Genomic DNA, 27,565 nt, shown 5'->3' with positions numbered 1-27,565 from the left:
GGACGCCTGCTTTACTTCTGGGAGTATGAATTTTTGGAATGTATGTGTTACACAGAGGTCCCTATGTAACTAGTCTCTAAGGAGGCCATTGGCCATGGAATCTCTAACTAGCTTCACAAGAGCTGTCACATTTGATGCTGGAGGAATAAAGCAGATATTGCATGATCCTACTGGGAGAGACTTCGGGAAACGTGCGCCTTGCTTTCTTTGTTCTTGGACTCGTGTGCCTTTTCCCTGTGCTGCCTGCTTTGTATCCTTTTGTTATCATAGATCTTAGCCATGGGTATCACTCTATGTTGAGGCCTGTGAGTCCTTCTAGTAAAAACCACTAGACCCAGACTATTTTAGGGATTTCCGTTGCTGACTTGTTAGACTTCTCATTGGAAACAACAATGCAGCAGCTATTAGGAAATGCAACTCCATCTGGTGGAACAAAGGAGAGGAAAGACAGGCAAAGACTGGCCAAATGTGGGTCTCTCTACAACCTACCCAATGTCTTGTGAGGATTTCCCTTGTAAGACTCTCCTTCCACAAATGGCTGCCCTTAGATTTCCAAACCATGGGAACACTGGCTAGGGACACAGCATCATTCTCTGGCATACCTGGACTAAGGGTCTGTCTCCTGGTAGATCCCAGTTGTGTGTATGTTTCCACATAATTTAGCAGAGAGAAAGGAGCAGGGATGTCAAAACTCTTCTGTTTATTATCTCAAATTGGAGTCAATGTTTCTCCATAATCATGGTGAGTGTGTGTGTGTATGTATGTTGGGGGGGGGGAGACTGTGAAATGGTGTTTATCAGGGAAGCAATTGCCGAGGTATTCCTGGGTACACAGCAGCCCCAGTCTACAGCAGAAGCTGCTAATTGGGCACTGGGCTCAGGTGAGGCTCCCGAGCTGCAATGAGAGTAATAGGTTCCATAGTCCTAGGATGGGCTGGCTGCAGGGTGAGAGTGTTAGTTCCAAAGAGGAGCTAAAATGGACATGCTGAGGATAGCATGGCATGCTATAGCAATCACCCACCATCCCTAACGAGAGGAACTTGGGGAATTAATATTACTCTTAGTCACACATGCAAACCACACAATTATTTCTATCTTGAGTGGAAATTTTAAAGTTTATTATAGCATTACTATCAACAATACACATTTATTGTAGTATCACTATCAAAAATACATATACATACACATGTCTGAGGTCCCAAGCAACATGTAAGGAATACTGCAGGGTTAGTCAAAAGCTAGTCTTCTGGGAAGCCCAGTAGGTTACATATTAATAGGATGAAGAGTGTGAGATTCTGTTGGCAGGCAGTCACCAGCTATGACCCTTGGCAAGAAGGGTGGATATGGGGGATTTCTGGTAAACCGAGTGCAAAGGGAGATAATCACATCTCAAGTGCTGGGCCTAGCTGTCATTCATTATAAGACCTACAGACTAGACAACTGAGTGTGGCTGATATGGAACCAGGGAGACAGACATGAGAAAACAACTCTAACAATGTATCATAAAGCCATAAGCAAGACCACCTTGCTCATCAAGCTCAGATTGGGGAACTCCTGCCTTCCCACCCTTCTCCCCCTCACAACCACCATTCCAGGCTCCCTCCCCTCTGCTCCTTTCCCTCCTCTCTCTGTCAGCTCAGGCGTGGGGCAGCTCACTGAGCGGAGCTGTCTGCACCCTGGCCCACTTCCTCACTGCCTTCTTCAAGCTCCGATGCTGGCAGAAAAAAGCTGCTTATGCCAGAAGGGCTGTTCCTCAGCAGGCGGCCCAGTTCCTTCTCGAAACACTCGGCTGCTTGCAGCAGATCTCCATTCTGCTTGTGAGTTAACCCTTGGAAATACCAAGAATTTGGTGCGTCTTGTGGAATGTGATTTTCAGCTCCGTTCTCAGTTGACAGTGTGCTGATGGTCAAAGCTCTTAAATCATGTAGGACAGGAGTGTCTTCAGACTGCCCATGATACTCCTGAAAGTTGGAATAGCGCTGATGGGGTTGCTTTCTCTTGGCCTTATTGGAAGCTGTCTGACAATATTCTTCTGTTTCCAGGTCATTGAAATTAGAATATACATCCAGAGGATTCAGTCCCTTCTCAACAGCTTTTTTCAAATAGTTCATAGCATATTTCCTCAGTTCTTCAACCTTCTCTCTTTTCCTACGGGCATCAGAGTCCTCTGTGTTCTGAATTTGTTTCTCCTTTGCCCAATAGCAGCGTGCGATCTGGCAGTAGATGTAGCCATTATTTGGCAAGGATCCCAACGCCTTTTGAAACAGTTCAATAGCCTTATCTAGATCACCTTTTCTCCGGTAAAATTTCGCTGCACTGCGAAGGACATCTGTTTGGCAAGGAGCTTTCTCCAGGGCCTCTACCACCAATGGCTCCCCTTCAGCTTCTTTATGTATCTTTTGCAATGCCAGGCCCAAGAGAACTTTGACATAATGATTGTTGGGATTGAGCTCCACGGCCTGCTTCAGAGCACTGGCACAGAACTGCTTTGGTTGTTTATCATCCAGACGGTACATGGCGATTGCCAGCCCAGTGGAGAATTCTGGGTTGTTGGGTTTCTCTTCCAGAGCCTTCTCAAAATACACCTTCGCCCTTTCATTTTGCTTTGTTCCGCACTGTAGCAGTGTCCACCCTTCTTCAGAGTAAAGCTCAGGATACTCGATACTGTAAGGATTTGAAAACTTCTCGCATACTTCTTTCACCTTGTCTACATAAACTTGAGCATCTGAGAGTCTGCCCATGTGATAGTAGACCCAGGCGTAGTTTCCCCAGGTGACCACACTTCTGACTTCTTTTTGGTCAACGTGCTCTTTCTGGATTAACTTTTCAGCTTGCTGTAAGCATTCCAGAGCTGCCTCACTTTGACCACGCAGGTGTTTTATGTAGGCCAACAAGTTGTACATAGTAGCTTTGAACTCGGTGTTTAAAAATTCAATCTGGTTACACACTCTGTCTTCTAGATCATGGGAGACACTTTCTTCCTTAAATAAGTTCCACGTGAAATGGCATTTCAGCTGTGGGAGGATTTTCTCCAGAGAGTTCTTATTGACTTCACTGTGGAGAAAGTAAACATGGTCACTGTAATGAGCATCTGTCAAGCATCGCGCCAGGTGATGCAATCACAGGTTAACTATGTGTGTCATCTTGACTGGGCCATGAGATGCCCGGACATCTAGTTAAACATAAGTTCTGGGCATGTCTGCGTTCCCAGGAGAAACTAGCATTTGGATCAGTGAACTAAGCACAGCAGATTGCCCTCTGCAAAATACGACCTGTTGAGGGCCTGGGTGGGGCGGGCAGAGGAAGGGTGAATTTGTGCTCTCTGCCTGGTTGGTTGAACTGGAACATTCCCTCAGACTGGGACTTACACCACTGGCACTCCTGGTTCTCAGGTTTTGGACTCAGACTGGAACCACGCTGTTGACTTTCCGGGGCCTACAGCTTGCAGACAGTGCATCGCGGCATGTCTTAGCCTCCATAATCATGTGGGCCAAATACTATAATAAATATGTCTCTCTCGAGCTCATTTACATATATATGTATGTATGTATACCAGCATTAGGTGAGCATCTTTAGTTTTTTAAAAAAGGGCAGCATTTTAAAAAGCAGGTAAAAATGAGTGTTTACAAATTAGGTAGAAATAATACAAAAGAAGCTTAAAATTCTCAGAGAAGAAAAGCAAAATGTCCAATTATATAAAGCCTCTTCCCCTGCAAGAAACAGGCACAAAGCCGAAGATCCAGTTTGGTTTCCCTGCTGAAAATGTACAAAACAACAGAAAAACCAGTCGAGCTCAGACTCTGCAGGCCCACTACCTGTACCAGCCATAATAAAGAAGGAAATCCTGCCCTTTGCAACATCGTTGATGGACCTTGAAGATATTAGGCTAAGAGAAATAAGGCAGGCAGAGAAAAAGAAATACTGTATGGAATCTGAAAAAAAAAATCATCAAACTCATAGAAACAGAGTAGAAAAGTGGTTGCCAGGGGTAGGGTGGGAAAAAGAGGGAGAGGAAGGTAAAGGGTACGAGCTTTCAGCTCTGAGATGAATAAGGCCTGAGGCCCTAATGTAGAACAATGGTGACCATGGTTAATAACACTGCACTGTACAATTGAAATCGAGCTTAAGTTCTCACCAAAACAAATAAACAATAAAAAAAGCATAAATGTGTGAGGTTATTTATGTGTTAATTAACTAGATAGGCTAGGGAATTGTTTCACAATGTAGATGTATATAAAATCACTACAATGTATACTTTAAATATCCTTTCAATTTTATATGTCAATTACACCTCAATGAAGCTGAATTTTCAAAAAATTTTGTGAGCAATTTTTGCCGCTATTTCTTCTATGTGGTCTAAGTACATGAAATAGTCTGCTTTTTTCACCTTCAGATTTTCATTATATATTTGTTATTTGTTAAGTGGCTTATTTACATGTTCATAAGTAATGCACATTTAGGATAACATTAACATATTTAACTGAGTATTTAGTTAAAATTTAGATGAAAATAAAACATTTGAAGATAGTTCTGATTTAATTAAAACATACTATTGCCTTTCTAAATACCAATACTCTATTGGCCAAGGTCTCCGCACTTATTCTGTATAAAACTTAATGAATTACTGAGCAATAATTAAATTCAGATATTTAAAGGGAGGACAAGCATGCAGGTGGGATGATGGCTGCAGTCACGTGACAAAGAGAATGCCTAAGTTCAGGTGAAACTCAGGGAGTTGAGTGCCCTTCCTACTTGGAGACTGTGTATCTGGCAGAAAACACTGGAGAGGTGGGAGGCCCTCAGGCCCAGGAAGAGATTTCTCATGGCCTCAAACTGCAGCCTTGAGCTTTTGCTGACCAAAGCAGATAAAAGCAGCACTGCAACTTCTTAGGAAACACACAGAATCAACCCATTTACAGTCTTTCCTCCTCCTGCTCACCTATCTGGATGGTGACAGACAGCCTGCAGGGCCTGGTGAAAGTCATTAGCAGACTAGAATCTTGAATTTTTCTGAAAGAGGCCCTGCTTAAATGGTAAGAGTATGAGTTTCCAGAGAAATCTCCGTGGCAGCTTGTACCACAAATGCTGTTAAAGAGACAGGCAGAACTCATGCCCAGTTATTTGGTCAGAACAGGCACAACCCAAGGAGCCCATCCCTTCAAAAAGTGAGCCAAGGAACTCTCCAGAGCAGTGCCTCTCACACTTTCACATGCACTTGGACCAAATCAACTGAGGATCTTGTTACAATGCACTTCTGAGTTCAGTAGGTCTGGGATGCTGCTTTTATAACAGCCTCTCAGGGGGTGTTGGACTCACACAATGTGAGTAGCAAAGGGTCCAGGAAGACACCACTTTTTGGAAGCAATTTCCAATCACCAGTTTCTCATCCCTAAAACAGCCCTTAAATAGGCAAGCCTTGCTTTATGACAACATCCTTCCTAACCCCCCAACACCCCCTCCTACTGGCCACCCACTTTGGGCTCCCTCCACTCCCATTTGCACACAAACAAGGCAGGGAGCATTGAGTGTGCCTAGGAAGTACCTGTGGTCCTCTTTAAACATGTATCCCCTCCCCACAAGCTTTATGTCTGATTAGGAATTCAAGATGCTGGGCCCAGTAATTTGCATTCTAATAGAGTACTCTGTACTCTGGTTTACTACAGTGGCCAGCTGCAACACAGTTTGAAACTACAACACATTCTCCCTGTTCATAGGGGAGGTCTGGCAGGTCCATGAGACCTACTTCCCAATTCTGAAAGAGCAAACTGCAAGGTAGAAGCGACCTCTTTATAGATTGCAGTTTTGGAGAGCTGAAGTAGTCAGTCATTAGCACTTTTGCTGAGAAGCAAGCATGCTTTTAAAATAACCACAACCCACCACAGAACTCACAAACCTCTGAGTTAGTCTTACAAAATTTAAGAAACAAAAGAGGGACCAGGACCTCCAGGGACTGTCCTCCAGGCCAGGGTCCTCATTGCCTAGATTTTGCCTGAAAAGATTCAAGCAAGCTATCCCTCTGGGTTCTCTCAACAAACTCCAGTCCTTTCCCTGCTGCCGACGCTGCTGGGAGCACCTCCCTCAGTGTTCTTTGGCTGCTTGACTGTAAACGGAAAGAGCCACAGAAATAAAAATGCATGAACTGATAAGAAAGATTCATGAGCAAGTAAAGAGCAATGCATCTTTAATCTATAAGCAAAGGCTAAGTAAGCATTATTCTGGAAGTTGCACCCCAGAACAAGATTTGTGAGAAATGCTCCTCTTCCTATCAGAGCCAGGCATATTTACCTCATGATGGCTGTTCCCCTGTAATCCTGAGAAACTGCGGCCCGGGCTTGTTTTATGTTCTGCTTGTGGGTCGCAGGCAAGAAGAGGTGCCCAGCTGGGGCACTGGCCCTCAGGTCTGTGCTTTTATGGAGTGGAAACGGAAACTGAAACTGATGCAGTGCCATGGAGATTCTTGGTGAGGGGAAACTGAAACTAATTGGGAGAGCTGAGCTCACTCTCTGCGGGGAATACTGTTCTATAGAGGGTCTGAAATTGTGTTTGAGAGTTTGTGAAAAGGCGCTAGAGATGCCTCGCGGATCCTTGGACCCACCCCTAGTGATTCCAATCCAATCTGGGGGTCGGCTGGGGCTCAGGAATCTGCATTTTCACACGTGCCCTGGAATTTCTGTTGCAGGAGTGAAAGTCCTTATGACTGGTTAAATTTAACTTTAAATCCTAGTTCTAGAAATTGTATCTCTTTACAGATATACCCTTCAGTGACAAGCCTTTTCCCCAGATAATATCCCCCCCCCCCCCAGTAAAAGACAGGAGCCCAAATCTGACTACTGATCAGTGTCAGGACCTCTGGGAGGCTAAAGATAACATCTTAACCTAAGTTATGTTTCAGCTCCTGAGCCCTCAGGTGGAATGACCCCCTGGCTACTTTCCCATGAGACCAGAGGGATGTGGGAAAGAATCTTAAACTGTCCTCAAGACCTGGAGAAATGACTCCTCACCCTTACCTCACTGCTAAGGAGCTCCCATCATGACCCCAAACCCCTAATCCACAGTGTCTTGTGATTTTCCATATAATCTGTAACCTACACGCCACCAGGGAGTTCTGCCTTTGCTTAAAAACTTCCCGTTCTCCTGGGTGGAACCATTCAGGATCAAATAGTCAGTATTTCTCCACTGCCGTTCTCGGGGTCTACTGTTTGCCTCTGCTAGCGCCGGGTGGACAGACTCCTTCTGTCCTATTACAGGAGTCCCTGTACCACACATTGAGAAACGTTGTTCTAGAGGTGTTTTGAAAAGCAGCTTCCTATTTACTTTCGGGAGATAATGTACTGAATCAGATGATCTAGCAAAGGGAAAAATACCTACAGGACACCTGGATTTAGGGTATCTCTTTGATCAGCTCTGGGATATTTCTTGAATCATATCATTTAGCCTCATTTCCTTACTTTTAAAATGGCCTAGAATGAATTGCCTTTTTACTTTCATCCAAAGTACAGAAAACTGTGCCACCAGGAGATCCATTTTTACCTTCATCTAAGAGGTGTGGCCCTAAAGAGTGAGTCACCATCAAAGTGTGGTTCGGACTCTCCAAATAAGAGCCCTCAGAGCCCCATCCTCCCTGTCCCTGTCCCTGTCCCTGTCCCTCCTCTCTAACATGAGCATAATTAAAAACATTAAGACCTTTCAGGCTTTAGGTCTTTGTGCTCAGAGCCGGGAAATGCTTGGCACTAGATTTCCGCACCTGGGTAATTACCCTGCTCTGACATCAACTCTCTATGTGAACTCTTGGGTAAGTGATTTGCCCTCCGAGCTCCATCTTTCTTACCTAGAAAATGAGGCTAATTAAAAATAACAATTCTTCCTGCCTAAGGCTACGGGAAAGATGATGTGAGATAATGCATGTAAAGCACTTAACAGGGTACACTACTTACTACTGATCACATAGAAGCCGTTATAACCGTGACTACTGGTATATTAGTGCTACAATTTTAAGTGAATTTTGAGTGGGTGAAGGGAGCAACAGAGTTCCTCAGTGGGTGGGGCAGAGGAGGGCACCCAGGAGCCAGCCAACAGGTGCTAGGTATTTCCCCATGTGGCTCCCCCTTTGGCAATTTTTAGCACACTGGGGACGAGCAGCCGAACCTGTGGTGGTCCACACAGCCTCTGGGAACAGGGCATGCTGATGTGGGCTTTAGTCCAGCCTAGTCCAGAATGCCCCTCTCAGACTTCCTCAGGACACTTCCAAGCACAGGTCACTGTAAAACCTCTTGGACAGACCAAGGCTCTGGGCAGAGCCGGGTTTTCTGGTCAACCTTACTCATGCAGGCACAATTAACATTACTTATGACCAGGAGCCCATTATATAGAAAAAGACAACTTGAGGCACTTGGCAGTGAATTCCTCTTACCCCTCCACCCCCTGCAGAGGATTTGGGAGCCCTTTGGTCTTCCTTTCCTCACTCCCTGAGTGGTCACTTGGATCCTTCCTCCCCAGGCAATCAACCCCTCAATCCTTCCCCATAGGTGTTTGATGCGAAAGACTTCTTTTTCTCTCAGTTCTCTCTCCTGAGGCCCTACGTGATGGCAGAACTCCAGCGGGTCTAAATGCGTTTTTTAAATCAAGTGTACTAAGGTTATACTTTACAGGCAATAGAATGCACCCATTTTAAGTGTACGGTTTGATGAGTGTATATACCCATGTAACCACCAGCACTATTTCCTTATAGACTATCTACATCGTCTTCAAAGTTTCCCGTGTGCCTACCTAGTGGATTCCAGCCCCACCTACCACCACACCCTGGCAACCATTTCTCCGCTTTACAGAGCTAGAAATTAGATCAGCCCTGGCCCGAGTGACTCAGTGGTCAGAGTGTCGGCCTGCACACTGCAGGGGATCGGTCAGGTCCCCACCCTTGGTGAGAGCACTTGTGGGAGGCAGCCAATCCATCTCTGTCACGTGGATGTTTCTCTCTCTTTCCCCTCTCCCACCCCTCCCTTCCACTCTCTCTAAAAATCAGTGGAAAAAATATCCTCACTCTTCCAGTGAGGATTAAAAAAAGAAAAGAGAAAGAAATTAGATCAGTATTAGAAAAGACATTAGGTCACTATGTTTTGAAGAGAAATTATTTTCTGCTGCTCGCCAGTTTTCATCACAGCAATCAAACTCAGCTCTAAGCTCTTGGTTTGTTTTCATGTAAGAAATGGAACAGACAAATGCCCATCTGTAAGACTCGTTTCTTCCACTTCCCACCTTGTAGTGGTCAACCTTTCAGGGCAAAATTCCTCTCAACGTGAGCTGGGTTTGGACTAGCAATTCCACTTTTAATAATGCCTGCTGAGAAGAAAAGCTTCCTTTTAAAATGACAAGAAGAAAGCAACCAGCCCAGAGACGGTTAGTTCTTCCAAGAAAAACACCCCCACCCCCCCAAAGAGTAGTTCCCTTAGTTCTGACCCTGAGTCAGCAAACTCTGTGCCTGAGTGGCTCTAACCACTCCTGCCAAGCCTCCCGCTCATCCCAGCTGCGGGCTCCCAGCTCCACCAGCTGTTCTGGGAAACAGTTCTTGAACTTCAGGGAGCTGAGTGTGTACTCCAGAAAAAGCCCCAGAAATAAAAAGTGCCAGTGCTGATGAAGGCATGTTTAGTCCATGAGTAACGGGACAACTCAGGAACTTGTCTGAACCTGAGAAACTCAGTTTACTATTTGCATTCAAGATCAGCAGCACCTATGCACTTATCTCACTGACCTCATGACTGCAAAGTGCTTCTCGGAAGGGTCCAAGCTGATCCGCTCTTCCGAAATCTTCCTGGTCTGTGGCAAGTAAAGGGGCAGTGGGTGTGGCAAGGGACGCCTGAGCAGTTGTTTACTCCCCATTTCTGAGTGACTAGCCTTATGAAAGGTTAGGGAAACTAGAAAGTGAAACTTAAGCTTAATGTAACCTGTTATGATTTAGTCGAAATACTTGATCAAAACTGACTCACACTAACAGGTCAGTATTCCGTTTTACCGAAAATCTAGGGTGGGTCCCGGGAAACTGCACTGTTAATCGTCTTTAGGAGATTCAGGCATAGAGGTTTCTGGGGCCACATGAAATGATGTGAAAAATTGTACCAGAAATATTTTCTAAGATGCAGTTTCATTCAGTAAATTTATCTGTGAGAGACGATTTGCACTTGGAGAGCTGGGTTTAATTCTGTGTGTTCAGTTTACTAGCTCTGGAGTTAGCCATGAGACACATCACTGCACCTCAATCTTCTGCTTTACACAATACTAAATATAGAAGTGTGGACAAAAAGGGGCCACATACTAAACCTAAAAAGTTAAGGGAAGGCCTTACAAACTGAGACTTAAAGTAACCACAATCAACAATAAAGATAAACAAACAAAAATAGAAAAACAAAATAAATAAAGTAACCACAAAAAATGGCCTGAAATGAAAACGTTTCAACTAAAAGCAGTCTATGGTGGGTAGTCACGCCCTAAGGCAGTATTTTTCTTTCACAAAGGTTAATTTTTCACCTTAACTAGGCCTGTTGTCTTTTGCACCTGAGGTAACATACCAGGTTAACACAGGCCTTTGCAAAACAAAGTAATTATCCCCTAAGAGACTAAGAGTTCTCTCATTGTTTTTGTTATCTTGTTGACTGTGGACTGTTAACTATCCTGTACCCATCTATGTAAAAGAAGCATGTGCCTATCATTTTACTTTTTATCCAATCCCAGAGGTTGGTCCGCCAATCTGTATCCCCCCACACACACACACACCCCCACCCCCACCCCTCTTCCGCTTTGCCTTCTCCCCCCTCCCTAGTCTATCACCAAAGGATTTCATGTAACCCACTTAGGGCTCCTCTTTTGACTGTAATCTATAAAGCAACGTGCAAAACTGCCATTCTCCGGAGCATTATTTCAATCCGTTGAGATTTTGGCTCCCTGGCAAATGTCAACAGTTTGACTCAAATAAACTCACAAAAATTCTTCACAGGTTTGAATGTTTTCTTACATTAACAGAAGCCAATCCCTGGAATGAACCTTGAGCAGTTTAAACCTCTGAGTAGTCTAAGGCAATCATTTCATTTTCTCACATGTAAAATGGGAAATAGCAACATCCAATAATGGCTGGCTAGCTAGCTGATAAATTTATATACCTGTATTTATGCTTTGAGCTCTGAAAAGATTTTTTTTTTTTCATTTTTATAAAATTTCTGAAGGGCCCTAGCCAGTTTGGCTCAATGGTTAGAGTGTCCACCCATGGACTGAAGGGTCCCAAGTTCCATTCTGGCCAAGGGCACATACCTGGGTTGCAAGCTAGATTCCTGGCCCAGGTCTGGGCACGTGAATGAGGCAACCAATCGATATGTCTCACATTGATGTTTCTCTCTCTCTCTGAAAAACAAAAATGGAAAAAATTTTTTTCTGCAGGGGTTCAGAATGAACCTCCCCAAAATGTGCCACTTTGGCATGTGCACTGTTTTGAGATGAAGACAATCAAGGCCCAAAAAACTCAAGCAAAGCTTTTACCTCTCCCTTAACTCCCTAAGAGAATTAGAGGTTAAAAATAGGTGATGAAAGAAAAGATTGCTTTCTTAAGAGTACTCATTTTTAAAACAGTTAAAATGTAATTCACAGACCATACAACCCACCCATTTAAGTATAGAATTCAATAGTTTCAGCATTTCACAGAGCTGTGCAACCATCATCACAATCAATTTTTAAAATTTATTTATTTTTTATTGATTTTAGAAAGAGAGGAAGGGAGAGAGAAACACTGATTTGCTGTTCCACTTGTTTATGCATTCACTGGTTGATTCTTGACTGTGCCCTGACCGGGTATCAAACCCACAACCTTGGTGCATCGGGACAACACTCTAACCAACTGAGCAACCTGGCCAGGTCACAATTTTAGAATATTTTCATTACCCCCCAAAGAAACTCCACACCCCATTTATTATCACTTCCAATCCTACCATCCTTCCTGGCCCTAAGCAACCATTAATCTACTTTCTGGTTATATATTTGCCTACGCTGGACATTTCATATGAAAAGAATCATACAGTATGTGACCTTTTGTGACTGGTTTCTGTTGTAGGTGGTGGGAACCACACCAAGTGTTAGACCGGTGGGGTCACACTGGATCTGGGTTCAGCAACCTCAGTACTTGAGTTCTGGCTAGGAAAGAATTCAGAGCCAAGACTCAAACTGTAAGATAACATTTATTTGTAAAATCACAAAGATAGAAGAAGTAATTCGTAGAAGAAATGGGCTTAAGAAACAAGTTATAGAGGCAAAGGAAGGGGCCTTGGAGCTTGGGAGTAAGGAAGCTAATAGTAACGTGCATGGGAGCCACGGGGAGGGGGGAAGAAGAAAGGAAAGGGAAAGGCTCCGGCTCCTGGGAGGGAGAGCACCGCTGGGTCCTCCTCCTAAGGTAAGGGTGGAGATTTTAGGGGAGGTCCTAGGGGAAGATCTCAATAGAATATTCATCAGCTTTCCAAGTGTGTCCTTTCAGGGTCTAGGTCTCCACTGATTGGTCGGTGTCAGGGGCAGGGGGTCATTATCCAATGTAGCTGGTCCTGAGGTCAGCTGTGGGGTCACTGGTCAGGTTTTGTTGCTCTTCGGGGCCTGGAGCTGAAATACAATGAGGCCTAGATGTTATCTCTAGGGAGGAAAGGTCAGGGGGTCCAAACCGCATGACCAACGATATGCTAGGGAAGGAAAGATCAACCTGGGGGCAAGGTCCCACCCTACAATTGCCCTTTGCTAGGCACCCAAGGGGCTTTCCACCCTGGTGACCTTCTGTACCTGGCCCATCATCTCATGTCTGTCTAACTGCCTACCATACTTCTTTCACTTAGCACAATGTTTTCGAGGTCTCTCTATGTTGTAGCATATATCAATAAGTACTTAATTTATTTTTATGGCCAAATGTCATTCCCCTGTATGGATATACCTTATTTAATACATCAGTTCATAAGCTGATGGATCCACTTCTTGGCTATTATGAATAATGCTACTATGAACATTCATGTGTAAGTTTATGTGAATATATGTTTTCATTTCTCTTGGGTACATACCTGGGGTTGGAATTGCTGGGTTGTATGGTAACGTTGTGTTTAACAATTTGAGGAAGGGCCAAACTGTTTTCCCAAGTTGCTGTACCATTTTACATTAAGGATTTTAGTCATTAATGATTTTCCCGCTTGCAGCCCCCCAAAGAGGTATAAATTACCAGCAATAAGACAGCTGCACTGTCAATCATAAGGAAAATTTCTAATTTATCTAACCAAGTTACTCCCCTTTCCCCAAAGTAAATGATGGGGAAATGGTGGAGGGATGGAGGGAAGGAAAGAGGAGACAGGAGCTTATGGTCTCCATTTGAAACCCACATTTCCAAGGTTGATGTCCAAGGTTGACTGTGCACATGGCAGGGATCCCAACAGTCTTGTTTGTGTTTATCTTCAGGATTCTAATGCTGCCACGTGTCCAGTCGCACTGGACACAGATTGCACAAGTTAGTTGACATGAGGTGGGAAGAAAGATGCAAGTGGAGCATGACTCAGGTGTGCTGCCTCCAGGGGCTGTGTTTGAGCTCCGTGGGAAAAGCGGCTACAAGCAGAGGCTGACCAACCTTTCACCGAAGGCTCTGAGGCTGAGAAACCATTCGTACTGCCGGGAACCTAGACAAGGATGAGAGGAGTTCTCCTCACTCCTTCATGGGTGTGTTTACACTTGAGAGCGTCTTCGGCTGAGATGCTGGTGCTCTCACAGCGGCCATCAAATACAGGGAAGGATGAGACAGAATGAAGCCCTCTTGTGAGAAGACATTGATGGCTGTGGGTGCTGGACCCATACCAATAGGTGACGTGATTAGATAATTCTGATGGACTAGTTCATCAGCACTTGGGAGACACCTATTGGGGGCATGTTATTTACCAGGGTGAGCATATGAGGGGAGTCAAATGTCCTGCCCTGGGAGAGGTGGTTAAGAGCCAGGGAATTACAAGTCATTCCAATTAATCGGGCTCCATTACATAATGATCTCTAAGTTTTTAAGTCCTCAAATAAATATTAAGTGTAATGTATCATACATCTCTCTCTCTTTTTAAAAAATATATCTTTATTGATTTCAGAGAGAGGAAGGGAGAGGAAGAGACAGAAACATCAATGATGAGAGTCATTGATCGGCTGCCTCCTGCACGCCCCCGCCTGGGGATCAAGCCCGCAACCCGGGCATGTGCCCTGACCGGGAATTGAACCGCGATCTCCTGGATCCTAGGTTGATGCTCAACCACTGAGCCTCGCCCGGCCGGGCACTCCGTTTTTTTTTAACCCTCACCTGAGGATATTTTTTCCATTGCTTTTCAGAGAGAGTGGGAGGGAGGGAGAGAAACATCGATGTGAGAGAGACCCATCCATCGGTTTGCCTCCTGCACGTGCCACAACCGGGGCCAGGGATCGAGCCTGCAACCGAGGTATGTGCCCTTGGCTGAAACCGAACCCGGGACCCTTCAGTCCACGGGCCAAGGCTCTAACCACTGAGCAAACTCATACATCTGTTGTCTACTCTTTCTGCCTTATTCCTTTTATGGTTCTGTTCCTGGTGGTATTGATGCCTTTGCAATAACCTGGTTATTATTTAATGGGAAAGGGTAAAGGGGAAGCTAGGTAAAATGGGCATGCCATTTATGCAGCTTTGCCAAAAAGCTGCATTTTCCAAGTCTGTTCCCTGATTGATGGGGGAAAGGACCGGATAAAGGCAGTTTGGATGCGTGCCTAGTAAGGTCTGAGTGACGTGGGAAGGTGCTTTTCCCTCAGTCACACCTGGGAGCTAGTCAGTGGCCAGAATAGGCATGGCTGCTGCAAACACGTGAAACCTGAATATTTAAACTTCTAGACCAGGGGTGGGGAACCTTTTTTCTGCCAAGGGCCATTTGGGTATTTATAACATCATTCAAGGGCCATACAAAATTATCAGCCATTAAAAATTAGCCTGCTATATTTGGTCAAACAATTAACTCACCCCTAATATGATGGCTGGAACTGCGGTTGCCTTGGCAGAGCCAGACCAAATGATTTGCAGATCCCTTTCGGGCCCCTGGGCTGGACACTCCCCATAACAGAGTAGGGCAGCAGCCCACCCACTGTCAGTGTGGGGGCAGGGTGTTTGTGTGGACAAGGGGGCATGGTGGTGGGTACTAGGGTAGACTCGTAAGAAAACTGTAGGAAAAAAACAGTTCGTTTTTTTCAGTGGCTATGCTGTGAAACCAGCCTGGGTTATTGGAGTCAGTTCATATCCAGTGTAACATTTCATTTATCTGTAGCTGAGTCTGGAAGAGTTAAGGTGCATCAAAATTTCAGAAAAACCAGAACGCGCCTTTATGTTCCATCACATATAAATTATTAATTAATTAAATCTACGACTTTTTTCAGGAACCCGTATGTGCAGACTGATGGTCTCGGGGCACACAACATTATTTTTGATACAGAAAATAACACAAAGCCATTGTTACAGCAGTTGGAATTTTTAATTTAAAAAGAACCTTGAATTGCATATAATGTTAATTGCTTAATAAAAATGTTACATATACTTAATTTTATTGAAACATATTTAACATATAACACTGTGTCAATTTAAGGTTTAGAGCATGTTGATTTGATACATTTCTATAATGTAATATGATTGCCATTGTTTGACAGCATCTCTCTCATGCGATATAATTATTATTTTTTGCAGTGGGAATAATTAAGATCTAGTGTCTTAGCAAGGTTGATTATAACGCAGCATTGTTCTCTACATTCACTGTACTGTGTGTTAGAGCTTCAGGACGTATTTATTAACTAGTTGCAAGCCTGTACCCTTAAACAGCGTATCTTCTATCCCCTCTTGCTCCAGCCCCAGATAACCACCTTTTAAATTTAAACGAATTCCTAGAAAATTCCAATCACCCCAGACTCATTAATTTGGGGGTTTTCATAAAAATTTTCAGAGTTAAGAGAAGTTTTATATCATTAAATTTACAATGTTTCTAATGGTGAGGACACCTTCCATTATTGATGTAATTTTCCAAGACCTTAAACTAGGTCCTTAGCCACCAAATAATTCCATTTTGCTGTTTTCCTATCATCTTGAACCTGAGGTCATCAAAGCTTTTTTTTTTTTTTTCTAAACAAAGCAAGTCTTCACTTTACAAATAAATTTTCCTAATAGTGGCTAAGGAAATGAAAATTCTACATATCATTACAACCTACAATGACAAACCAGCATTCCTCTCTCTCTTTTGCCTACCCTGTTCCTATCCCTACTGGTGAGACATATATTTTTCCAAACAAGTTTTAAAGAAATGTATTATTTTGTTTTCTACCAGAATCCCCTCCCCAACCCCCCCCCTTTTTTTTAACTTTTCACATGTTGTATTATGATGACAGGGAGAGCAGAATGGAGGCAAAATCTCCCCATGTGCCTCCTGCACCTCCGTAGTGTGATTGACTGACCCCATTATTTCCCCAGGATATGTTCCTTCTGGATTTGACTTACTGCCTGCTATTTTTCAAACTATGTTCCCACCTTGGTTAACAGGACATTTGAACTGCCTTTGTGTAGGACTTTCTAGATTAATGATAATCTGGGGCAAAGGAGAAAGAAGGCAGAAGTGAGAGAGCGAGCACACCCAGCCCCATCTAAGCTCTGGCCTCCAGTCTTTGGATGGACATAGCACATTCCTGTACAGGACCTGAAATAACTGCAGTGATGGAAAAGCATTACAAAAATGGACCAGTGTTACAGATGTCAATGGGAAATAGCCCTTTTACCAAGCCCCCCCACCACCACCACCACCACCAATCTAGTCCTTCTGGAACTCCCTGAGCAATGAAAGTCTTAAGACTTGGCCCAACAGAGTTCTTCCATAACCCCAATCCAGTGCGGCCAGTGTCTGAGTCCATGCCTATGCCATACCTGTTGTTAAATATTTTGATTCCAGCTGCAAGGAGGGGGTTTCAGCTCCCTCCCAGGAGCAGCCCTATGGGCACCACACCCTGATTTCTCATTCATCTGCTAAAGATGCTGAAGGGCTGACGCGTCCAGAGTCCAAATCCCTCTCCTGGTTTTCATCTGCTGGACACCTTTTTTCACCCAGCTCCTGAATAAATGCCAAGATATACAAAGCCTTGGGATCATCGCTATATTTAGAAAGCCTGTTGGCAATAGTTTGAAGCCTGTTTTTAATCTTTTCTGTCACCCTCGGGTCCTGACTTATTTTCGCACCTTCCATATAGTGGTGGATGGCCTTGCTCTCACAATGCATGTGGAACCACTGAAAGTTGCCACACCGTAGATGGAGCACTTGCCTATCTACGGGCGAGAGCTCTCTGCTCAGTTCTTTTTGGAAGTAATGCTCTGCTTCTTCATACCGACCTGCCTGTGCACACAGGCAGGCAAGATGGGAGCCGACATTGGCGAGGTTTCCATTGAGCTCATTGGCTCTCTTCAAATGATCCACTGCGAGCCCTATGAGTTCCTGGACCTGCACTTCATTCTGACCTCTTTTCTGCAACTCGCAGACTTTTGCCCTGTAGCACTCCCCAATGTGGTAATGCAGGTAGGCATTGTCTGGGGAGCCTTCTATTGCCTTCTTAAGCATTTCGATAGCTTTGTCCAGGTCATTTTTTTTCCGGTACAGCATGGCTGCCCCTTGAAGCACATCTGTTGCACACGGGGCCTTCTCCACAGCCTCTTCAACTAACCTCTCTCCTTCACTTTCCTGTTTCATCCTTTGAAGTTTCAGAGCCAGCAGCACTTTAATATACTGGTTGTCAGGATTTAGTTGAATGGCTTCCCTCAGCGCATCAAGGGGATTCTGAGGCGCTGGCCATTGATCCAGACAGTAGCTGGAGATTGCCAGTCCAGAGGCGAATTCTGGGTTATTCGGGGTCTTTTCCATACACTTCTCAAAACACACCTTTGCCCTTTCCGTGTACTTTCCTCCACACTTCAACAGTGACCACCCTTCCTCACAATCCATCTCAGGGCTCTCCATTCTGTAGGGGCTGGAAAACTTCTTGCACACTTCTCTGACCTTGTCTACATACACTTGAGCATCTGAGCGTCTGCCCATGTGATAGTAGACCCAGGCATAGTTGCCCCAGGTGACCAGACTTCGGATTTCCGCTTGGCCAGGGTACTGTTGCTGGATTAACCTTTCGGCTTCCCGTAAGCATTTCAGCGCCTCCTCGTCTTGGCCTCGGTGGTGTTTTATGTAGGCCAGCAAGTTGCTCATTGTAGCTTTGAACTCACTGTTCTGCAGCTCAGTCCGGTGACACACTCTGTCTTCAAAATCATCCAAGGACTTTTCTCCCTCTAACAAGTTCCAGGTGAAATGGCATTTTAGCCGCCGTAGGCTGCTCTCCAAGGAGTTCTCGGTGGTCTCACTGTGGGCAAAAGCAGAAAGATGGGCGTTTTGAGACACAGCACAGATTCACCGGGCACGAAACAGGGAGCACGGTCAACACAGCTCTCCTCCGAAAGGGAGTGAACCCCCATCAAAAAGAACAGCATTTCCTTTTTTTAAGTTTTGTATTTTGGCATATGTGCAAGCACGGGGAAGCAGGAATCGGGTGACCAGGCAGCAGATCAGGGAGAGGGCAGTGGGCAGGTTCCCTAAACGAGGCGGTTTTGTTAGGCCCCCGGCCCCCCGCTCTCTGCAGGGGCGGCCAGAGCTGCGGGAACTGGGTCCAGCGGACACTTTCTGTACTTTTGGGGAAGCCTAGTTAATTGCCTTTTATTTCTGTTCTTCCTCCTACCTAGCCTTTACTTTTGAATGTGGAGATTTTAGCTTCACAATTTTCTCTTCTTTCTTTTGATGGTTTGCCATTCTGGTTTTAATCTCGGCTGTCCCTCTGAGATTCAACTCCATTGCATCGTCTACATTCTCAATTCCTTAGTTCCCCTTAACTTGTCTTTTTTGTCTCTATTACTTTCAATTTTTTGCATATACCCTTAATTGATTTTCTTTGTTTAGTCAAACTTTTTTATCACATTGGTTTTGTCTTGTTTTTTTATTATTTTGACATTCTATATACCCTTACTTGTTTTCAATTTTTCCATTTTAACCATTTAAATCTTAATTTTAACCATTCTTAATTTTTACTCATTTCCCCTACATTTGTATTATCCTACCTCCTACCTTGATAATATTATATGTTAGCAATGTCTTACATTTTTATTTTGGAATAAATATAACCCCCTTCAACTTCTTAAGAGTGTCGATTTCTGTTCTTAACATTTCTCATCAAGTTGATTTACTAGTAATTTTGCATTTGTGGCCTAATAATTTTTTGAAATTTTGCTTTTCCTCTTCTGTGGTTTGCTTTTATAATGAGGGATTAGAAGTGTGGCTACAAGAGGAGGCTCACAAGACAGCTAGCTTTTTTCCTTAGGGAAATGCTCTTGCTCACTTAGGGTGCCCTTGCAACTCTTTGGGAAAGATTTCTTTTTAGTGTTGGTCCTCAAAACAAGCAACCAAATGAACCAGACCAACCAAACAGAAACAGCAAACAGACCAATGAACAAAAACCCTATCTGGAATAACATCAGAGAGGAATGGGTTAAAACTCACGAATAGCCCCAGATTGTTTTTCTACATTGCCTCGGCTGCCGCAATGATAGCAGCCTCCCCTTGAACAGCTGATGTCCAATCTCACCCACCTTCCTTCTCAGTGAGGCTACAGGATGATTTCCTTAAGCATGGGAGCTTTTTAGCTCCTTTCTCATTTTATAAAAGAAACAGAGACAGTGAATACAGCTGAAATTATCTCAAACATATAGCGCACACAGTTAATTGTGCATTTGCAGGATAGAGACATTTGTAAATGTATACACTTACGTAAAATCCCTCTGAGCAGCCATTCAAAAGGCAACCAATTTCACTGCATAATTGTGGATTATTAGTTCCACTGGTAAATCAGAAGCTGGTCCCAGATACTTGTTTCCTAGACTCAGACTTGTGATTTATGCTCCTGCTGCCTCTAGAAGTCCTAACCATTTATAGCACAACATTTTTTTTTTGGCCTAGCTTCTGGTCTGGATGAAATCTACAGTGACAGTGTTCACAGGGCTCAGAGCTCAAGCTGCCCCGCAGTGTCTGAGAACAGTACCAACACCGCTGAGGAAGACCTTGTTAGAAATGTACACCCTTGGCCCTAATCCCAGAACTAGCCAATCAGAATCTGGGGTGCTTGTGGGGATTTGAACCCAGGAATCTGTCTTTAACAAACTCTCTAGGTGATTCACACTTGAGCTCAAACTGGGAACCACTGTCTTACAGCACAGGGGGGCAATGCCTGGTGGGGGTGCCTATAGTTAAAAAATCAAAGAAAAGTAAAGGAGAGACTGATGGGTCTGTATTATCATGAGAAAGATTCTATGAGAAGACAATGAATGCTGAAATTCTAAGAAGTAGAAACAATTCTGAGTCAGTATAGAAACAGGCATCTGGAAATGTCTGAAATATATATATATTTTTTCTATCAAGCAAACATGGAGACTAGCAGAAAAAATATCTTTCCAGAAGAGAGACCAGGAAACTTCGAGGAGGATGGCAATGTGTCCTCCAGGAGGTGAGTGCTGAGGCTGCTGTCCCTGGATTCTGACCTCCCAGGACTGAGGCTTAGGCATCCAGTCCGGCCACCCCACCCTCTGGAGAAAACACAAAGCTTTCTTCCTACCCAGTGAGCTAACACTTCCTCCCCAGGGCAAACTTCTGTTTCTGGAGTGTAAGAGGATCATCTCCAATTCATACTTCAGAGAGGATGACTAGTCAATCAGTTGAATTTGGGGGTAAATTATATATCTGTTGAATGAATATTTTGTCAGTCCTCATGCAAACCTGAGATGAATTATAAGCACAGAGAAAGACAAGTGCCGTATGATTTCACTCATATGTGGAATCTAATGAACAAACTGAACTAACAAGCAAAATAGAGACAGACTCACAGTTAGAGAGCAGGCAGACAGCTGTGGGGGGATGGATGGGTGGCAGGACTGAGCCAAACAGAAAAAAAAGAGAAAGAGCTCATTGACAGGGAAAACAGTGTGGTAATTGGGGGGGGGGGGGCATAGGATATATGAATGGTGATGGAAAAAAATAAAGTAAAAGTTAAAAACAAACAAAACAGAATTTGGAAAAAAAAGTAAACTCCCACCTTCACATGAAATGAGTTGCTACCCTGAGTGCATTTTAAACACTGCTCAAACACTCTAAACACTGCTCTTAGTTTGTTAAATAAAAACCTTATGAAAAGCTCCTCAGTTCTTTCAAATAATAAACAAAAAAGAGTCTCCAGGAATAATCCCCTCTGGACCCACCTTTATTTTCTTTTATTGATTTCAGAGAGAGGTAAGGAGAGGGACAGAGAGAGAGAAACATCAAAGATGAGAGAGTCATTGATCAGCTGCCTCCTGCACGCCCCCAACTGGGGATCGAGCCCGCAACCCGGGCATGTGCCCTGACCCGGACTCGAACCCCCATCACCTGGATCCTAGGTCGATGCTCAACCGCTGAGCCACGCCGGGCCCCACCTTTAAATGAAGAACCTGCCTGATTAAATCTGTCGTCTCCCTTCCAGCCTTGCTCCCCTGCGAGCTCAGCTCTCCGCTTCCCCAGGGAGAGTCCCCCTTAGGAAGCCTGACCTTGTGAGGCAGAAAACCAGAGTAAACAAGCAGCCTGCAGACGAGCCGCTAAAGGCTATAAACAAACTGAAGCAAAGCAGTTAGGGAACCTGCTTTCTAGGAGCACCCTGCGTTGGATCTGCATTCCACAACAAGCCCGATGAGGCATTTGCAAGGTCACCGAGAAGGCTCACCCCATGGCTGCCGGGCTCTCTTCAGCTGTGCTGTAAGGCTGCAGTTCAGGCGGCTGGGCTCCTCGGAAATCTTCCTCCTCTGCGTGGAAGGTGCTCCGAAGAGACCAATATATACCCAGGCATCTCCCTGTTCCTTTCCCTTGTTTTCTGGCAACTGGCTTTAGGAAAACGAAACTGAAACTGGAAAGTGAAATGGGCAGGGCTAAGAGGAAATGAAGTTTGCAAGAGCTACCCAGCAGACCCCCCCTCCTGCCGGGGAGTCAGAGGGAACTTGTCTACGTGAATGGTGTTGATGTCCTACATCAGCTGAAACCAAGGGAGCCCAACTTGGAGGACTGAGGACACTTTTACCAAGCCCCCTGCCTCGTTATTGCAGTGGTAGCCCAGCCTCCCTCAGCCCACCCTTAGCGCCAACATGACTGGAAGACCACTGTTAGTAGGGAGCAGCTAGGTAACCTCCAAAGGGCAGGCCAGTCTTGTGTCTGTTTCATTCACAGCTCAGTCTCCAGTTCCTGCAATAATGCCCCGCACACGGCAGGCACTCACAAGGTGGCTGTTGAATGAATGAATGAATGTATGATTAGAACCCTGGCTCTGATATCAGCCTCTCCGGATTAGAAGCCGGGCTGTGACACTGTAGCAATGATCGAATGCTCCATGCTTTGGTTTCTTCTCCTATGAAATGGGAATAATACTCTACCGACTCACATGCCTGGCACATAATAAGTAAATGTTGGTTTTTATTCTAATTAATAACTAAAATCATTAACCAAAGAGACCAGAAGGGAAACCTTCAATGTTTGCCTTTCCCAGAGCTTCAGCTCCTTTGACATTTCATGATCCATTTTGATCACTGACCTAAGCCAAACAATTTGTATCATCTCCTACACACTGTTGGCTGCCCTGAGCTCCACAACATTTTAAACCCCCCGGGGCTCACTTTGGTATTCTGCACCCACACATCGCAATTGGCAGCCACAGTGGTTGGTTACTATAGAGCAGGTGTATTTTCTTTCCTTTTTCCTTACCCTTAATCACAGAGGGATCACCATGTACATAGACCGACCCAAGGGGAAAAAATGTAAAAGCACCAGGTTTCTTTGAGGACAAGAAATTACACAAGAGCATAGGAGGAACATATGCGCTAGTAAAACTGAGGTTGATGAGGCAAGTTGCTCAGTCTTGGAGAAAGCATTATTTATTGTGGATTTTTCTGCCCAGGACAGGGTGGAAGCTAGGTTTCTTGACAATCCTCTACCCTTTTATTAGGGTATACAGACAGCTAAGCCTATCCTAGTTGGAAATCCTTACTTTTAGGTCTCACGTCTGTTTACAGGTTCTATTACATATTTATAGAAATGTATGTTAACTGTGCAAGAAATGCTGAAATAAGAAACTAGGAATGCCATGGGTTTTATTTTATTTTTTGGAATTTGCAGTCAAGAAAACCACTAGATAAAAATGTTTCAATCTTATTAATGAAGGTACTGGTTGGGGAGAAGCACAGAGAAAGTGCATGGTCATTGTGTTTTGAAGTCCTTAGACGTAGGGATTCACCCTTCAGAAATCTATATGGCCAGTGCCTGCGTGTAATCTACTTCATTGGGGGTGAATCACCTGCTCTGGCTGCTGGGGTGGAGTGAGAATACGTGATGTGATTGCAAAGTAGGAACTGGAAAGGAAAACCAACTGTTTCTTGGCAATATTTCCATTTTGAGAGAAATGAAACAGAGTGTTCCGATTTCTCTGGTTGTTACAAATATTTATCTCGGTTTTAACATAAGCCTAAGGCTGTCCCTGTCTCAGCTTAGACTGAGGGAGAGACCTTATTTGCTGTTCCCAGAATGACAAAAGCTACCTTGAGGGGCTGCACCAGCTACAAAGTGGTCCTATAGTGTCTCCCTTCTCTTCGTCACGCTTAATGCCCCAGAATATTGCATAATCTCTTAGCCCCAGAATATTGCATAATCTCTTATTATCTCTGAATCCAACCCACCTCCATGTTCAACTTTCTTGACTAACTCAGCTTAAATTTGCCATCAGTTTCCTGCTAGGAACCTGACTTATACGGAAAAAGAGAGGAAGCCTTAAAAATCAAAACCCAGGGTCTGAGGACTAATTGGCAGATGAAATTAGGGTATTCTCTTTGTGACCTTGTGTAAATTGTTTAACCTTTCTGAGATTAAATTCCTCATATCTTATGTGAGGAATGAATGAAATAACACCTGAAAAGTGCCCATAACATTTCCTGGAACATGGGAAGCATCTGAAAATGTAATTGATTTGTCTTATTATCATTATATATAACAACAGTTTACATTAATCAAGTGAAGGATCATCTCATTTAATATGCACAGCAGCCCCAGGAGGTAGGTGGTAAGTATCCCATTTACAAGTGAGGAACTGAGAGAGATGGTTTCTTAAACAATAATTACAGTGCCATAGCAATTAACCAAATGTGTGAGTGTGTGTGTGACTGCACTCCCTGATCTAACCATTAAAACCACATTTTGTGGTTAGTCAGGACATTAATCTAGACATTGCTGTGAAGGTATTTTGCAAATGTGATGAAGTGCCATAATCCATTAACTTTAAGTAAGAGGTCATCTTAGATGATCTGGATGGGCCTGGTTTAATCAGTTGAAAGGCTTCAAGACAGAGCTGAGGCTTCCCTGATGAAGAGATTCTGCCTGTGGCCAGCAGCTGAAGCCCATGCCCCAGAGTTCCAGTTTACCTTTTTTGACGGCTTGCCCTACGGATTTGGACTTGCCTAGCCAGCCCTCACAATCACATAGGCCAGTTCCTCACATGACATCTTTTAATACATACCTCTTCCCGCTTCTGCTGCTCTGGTTGAATCCTGACTGATACAGAGGTTTGTGAACACAGGATGTTCATTGCAGGATTAGTTACAACTGTTTAAGAATTTAAACAAACTACATGATGCTCCATAAAAAATATTTAAAGGCATTACGGGACCATCCGTTGAACACATGAGTCTGTTTCAGCTTCCTCCTCAAATTATGCTAAACTGACAGAGTTTGTGAAGACTTAAATCCGTAAGGAGAAAATAATAGAGAACACAAAAACAGCAAAATCTTGGAAACTCTGAAGGAGCTAGAGGAGAAGTAATTTCTCATGCTGGACAAAAACTTGAGAAAACGACATCTGTCAGAAGTGGGGGAGATCCAAGATTCCACCCAATTTACAATGCACCCAAGGCTCAGGAATTAATGGCACAGATCAGTCTATGAAGACTAACATCTGAATAATAAGAGTTCTACAGAGGACAAAGAACATTGAAGAAAGAAAAATTCTTCAGGAAAAATCCAATTAAAAAATCCAGTAAAATTTCCCTGAATTGAAAGCTCTAAGTTTCCAAGTGGAAAACCTTTACCAAGTGCTTGATAGTAATAGAGCACTGGTGCAAAGAATTCTGTATGTTTCAGCTGGGATGACTTAGTAAAAAAAAAAAAAAAAAAAAAATCCAAATGTTTTTGGACTTCTCAACAATAGTAAAAACTAGAAGACAAGGAAGAAATGCTATCAAAATAGTGTGGGCAAATAATTTCTAACTTAGAATTCTAAATATAGCCAAATAATTAATTAAATGGCAGGAAAAAAAAAGTCACTTTTATACATGTAAGTAAAATATTTACTTTATATGTCCTGTTCCTCAGGAAGCTGAGAGGAGATGTCCCATCAGAAGTAAATGTAAACCCAGGTAAGTAAAGAAATGGGATTCAGGAAACCCAAGATCTAGGTCAAGAGAAGGTCCAGCACAAGAGGGAGGCAAAGGAAAACCCTCAGTGAAGGGGAAGGGAGATAACTTGCTGCTTTGCAGCAGGCCTCGGGAGCAACCAGCGTGGACAGGAGTAGGCTCAGTGTCCTGTGAGTGATTTCCACAGAAACGGGAAAATGACAGCTTACCGAATATTTGAAAATATGGAGAGGAGATTTATTCAACTAGAGGAGAGTTTGGTTGGGGCCAAGATAGTAATAACTACTTAGAAACAAAACTACTTTTGTTTGTTTGTTTCCTTTAACTTTGGGGAGAAAAAAATGAAACAAAATGCAGGAAAAGAAAGGTCATTGTAGAATAAGACGGTTGTGAATAGCATTTATGTGGTTGTAATAATCTGAATACTGAATGTTAATCTAATCAAAGCCACAATGCTATTGGGATGGGAGGGTGTGGGAGAGGAGCTGTGTGTGTGTTGGGGCAGGAGTTCTGTGGTGGAAAGCCAGTAGATAAAAGCTAAACATTTTTTTAAAATCCAGAATTTCCAATATAAGCATATTACTTAGTATAAGGAAATAAATAACACAATCGTCACAAAAAGAATTATAAGTGGTTGCCTCTGGGGAGTGGGAAATACGGTGGAGGACCGTTATTTCTCCTACCTTGTAGGTCATGTTGGCTATTTCAATGGTGTGAATGTGTAAATTTGATTAAACTATAGAATAAGAAATCAGGAAGAAAGGGAAGAAGGAGGGAAAGAGCTAAGGAAGGAAGGAAAGAGAAAATGAGGGAGAAAAGAAAAAAGAAAGAAAGAAGGAATGCTTAGGGGAAGGAAGGAGGGAGGGAGGGAAGAAAGAACAAAGGGAATGAAGGAAGGTAAAGAAATCACCATACATCCATACTTTGCAACATAATATTAAAAATTTTTTAATAACATGGGATAATGTTAAGTGAAAAGACAAGATGAAACTATATATAATATATACTCTAAACTTTTAAAAAATTTACCCCCAAATCTGTTTTATAAATGTTGAAATGTTTTATTTCTGGTTGGTTATGTGTAATAGATGATACGAATTTCCTCCTTATATTTCCTCCTGGTATTTTTCCAAAGTTTTTAAGTGTGCTTCTAATATTTTCATCCTTAAAAATGTCCTCCATAATTTTAGTTTTGTTGTTGTATGTGTGTTCTTTTGTTGTTTAAAGATCACTGAGGATTAAAAACAAAACAGAAAAGGGAGGGTTGGCAGTGGGACTAACCACGTCCAGCTTCTCTGGAGGTTTGGGGGAACCTCCGAGATGTGGGTTCTGGTTGCCTGACTGGTTCTTTGGAAAAGTATGAGCTAAATCCACCCTTTACTATGTCAGCCACTGCCAAGCTCTGATAAAGAGATACCTTCCCTTTAAAAATCGTTAATAACCCCAAGCTCCTGACTTTTCCTTTCAAATAAAAAAAACAGAAAAATAAAAGCCTGTAAGAACATTTCTGCCTGGTTTACATCCTTAACTGATTAAAATTTGCCCACAACATAATGAAATAAACCCACCCCTCCCCCATCCCCAAAGCTTCCCCACCCTTTGTTCCTATTCCTTCCTAAAAGCTGACTTTGGGGAGAGCCCCTGTGAGTCCTAAGTGCTACAGACTTTTAAATGCCTGAAATAATTAGTATCTAGATGAAAGTCCGTTAAATATTTAAGCAGACGCAGAAATCAAGCACTTAAGAAAAATCTGCCTTAAGATTTTCAAAGACACTAGACAGAATTTCAAGGGATCAATTCGTGATAAAAACCATTTACTCATGGCCCTAGGCCAAGTGCTGCCCAGCTGCCTTGCAGGGACTGGCTGAGGCTCACCTGCTGCTCAGTCGGCCTGTGCTGACTGCAGATTCCCGAGCACAGAAGCATAGTGCGGTTGATGAAGGGTAACTTTATGTGTACTTGCAAATGTTACATGGAAATTTTTCCTGCA

The 27,565-nt window shown here is 43.5% G+C and overlaps 2 protein-coding genes across 2 annotated transcripts; both read right to left on the bottom strand.

Moving 5' to 3' along the window:
- Positions 1 to 1,551: 1,551 nt before the first annotated feature.
- Positions 1,552 to 9,798, bottom strand: IFIT3 (interferon induced protein with tetratricopeptide repeats 3). Its single transcript, XM_081157337.1, is given in 3 exon segments — positions 1,552 to 1,660; positions 1,662 to 3,053; positions 9,745 to 9,798. Coding segments are annotated over 3 exon segments (1,422 nt in total). The 5' UTR covers positions 9,750 to 9,798; the 3' UTR covers positions 1,552 to 1,635.
- A 5,705-nt stretch (positions 9,799 to 15,503) lies between these two features.
- IFIT2 (interferon induced protein with tetratricopeptide repeats 2) lies at positions 15,504 to 22,004 on the bottom strand. Its single transcript, XM_081157998.1, has 2 exons — positions 21,855 to 22,004; positions 15,504 to 18,422 (listed from the first exon to the last, which is right to left on the bottom strand). Exons 1-2 carry the CDS (start codon positions 21,857 to 21,859, stop codon positions 17,039 to 17,041), a joined length of 1,389 nt encoding a protein of 462 aa, XP_081014124.1. The 5' UTR covers positions 21,860 to 22,004; the 3' UTR covers positions 15,504 to 17,038.
- Between the last annotated feature and the right edge of the window lie 5,561 nt (positions 22,005 to 27,565).

Source organism: Miniopterus schreibersii (assembly GCF_964146895.1).
Source record: "Miniopterus schreibersii genome assembly, chromosome: 14".
NCBI classification, from domain to species: Eukaryota; Metazoa; Chordata; class Mammalia; order Chiroptera; family Miniopteridae; genus Miniopterus; species Miniopterus schreibersii.
This window is presented reverse-complemented; position numbering and strand designations above follow the sequence as displayed.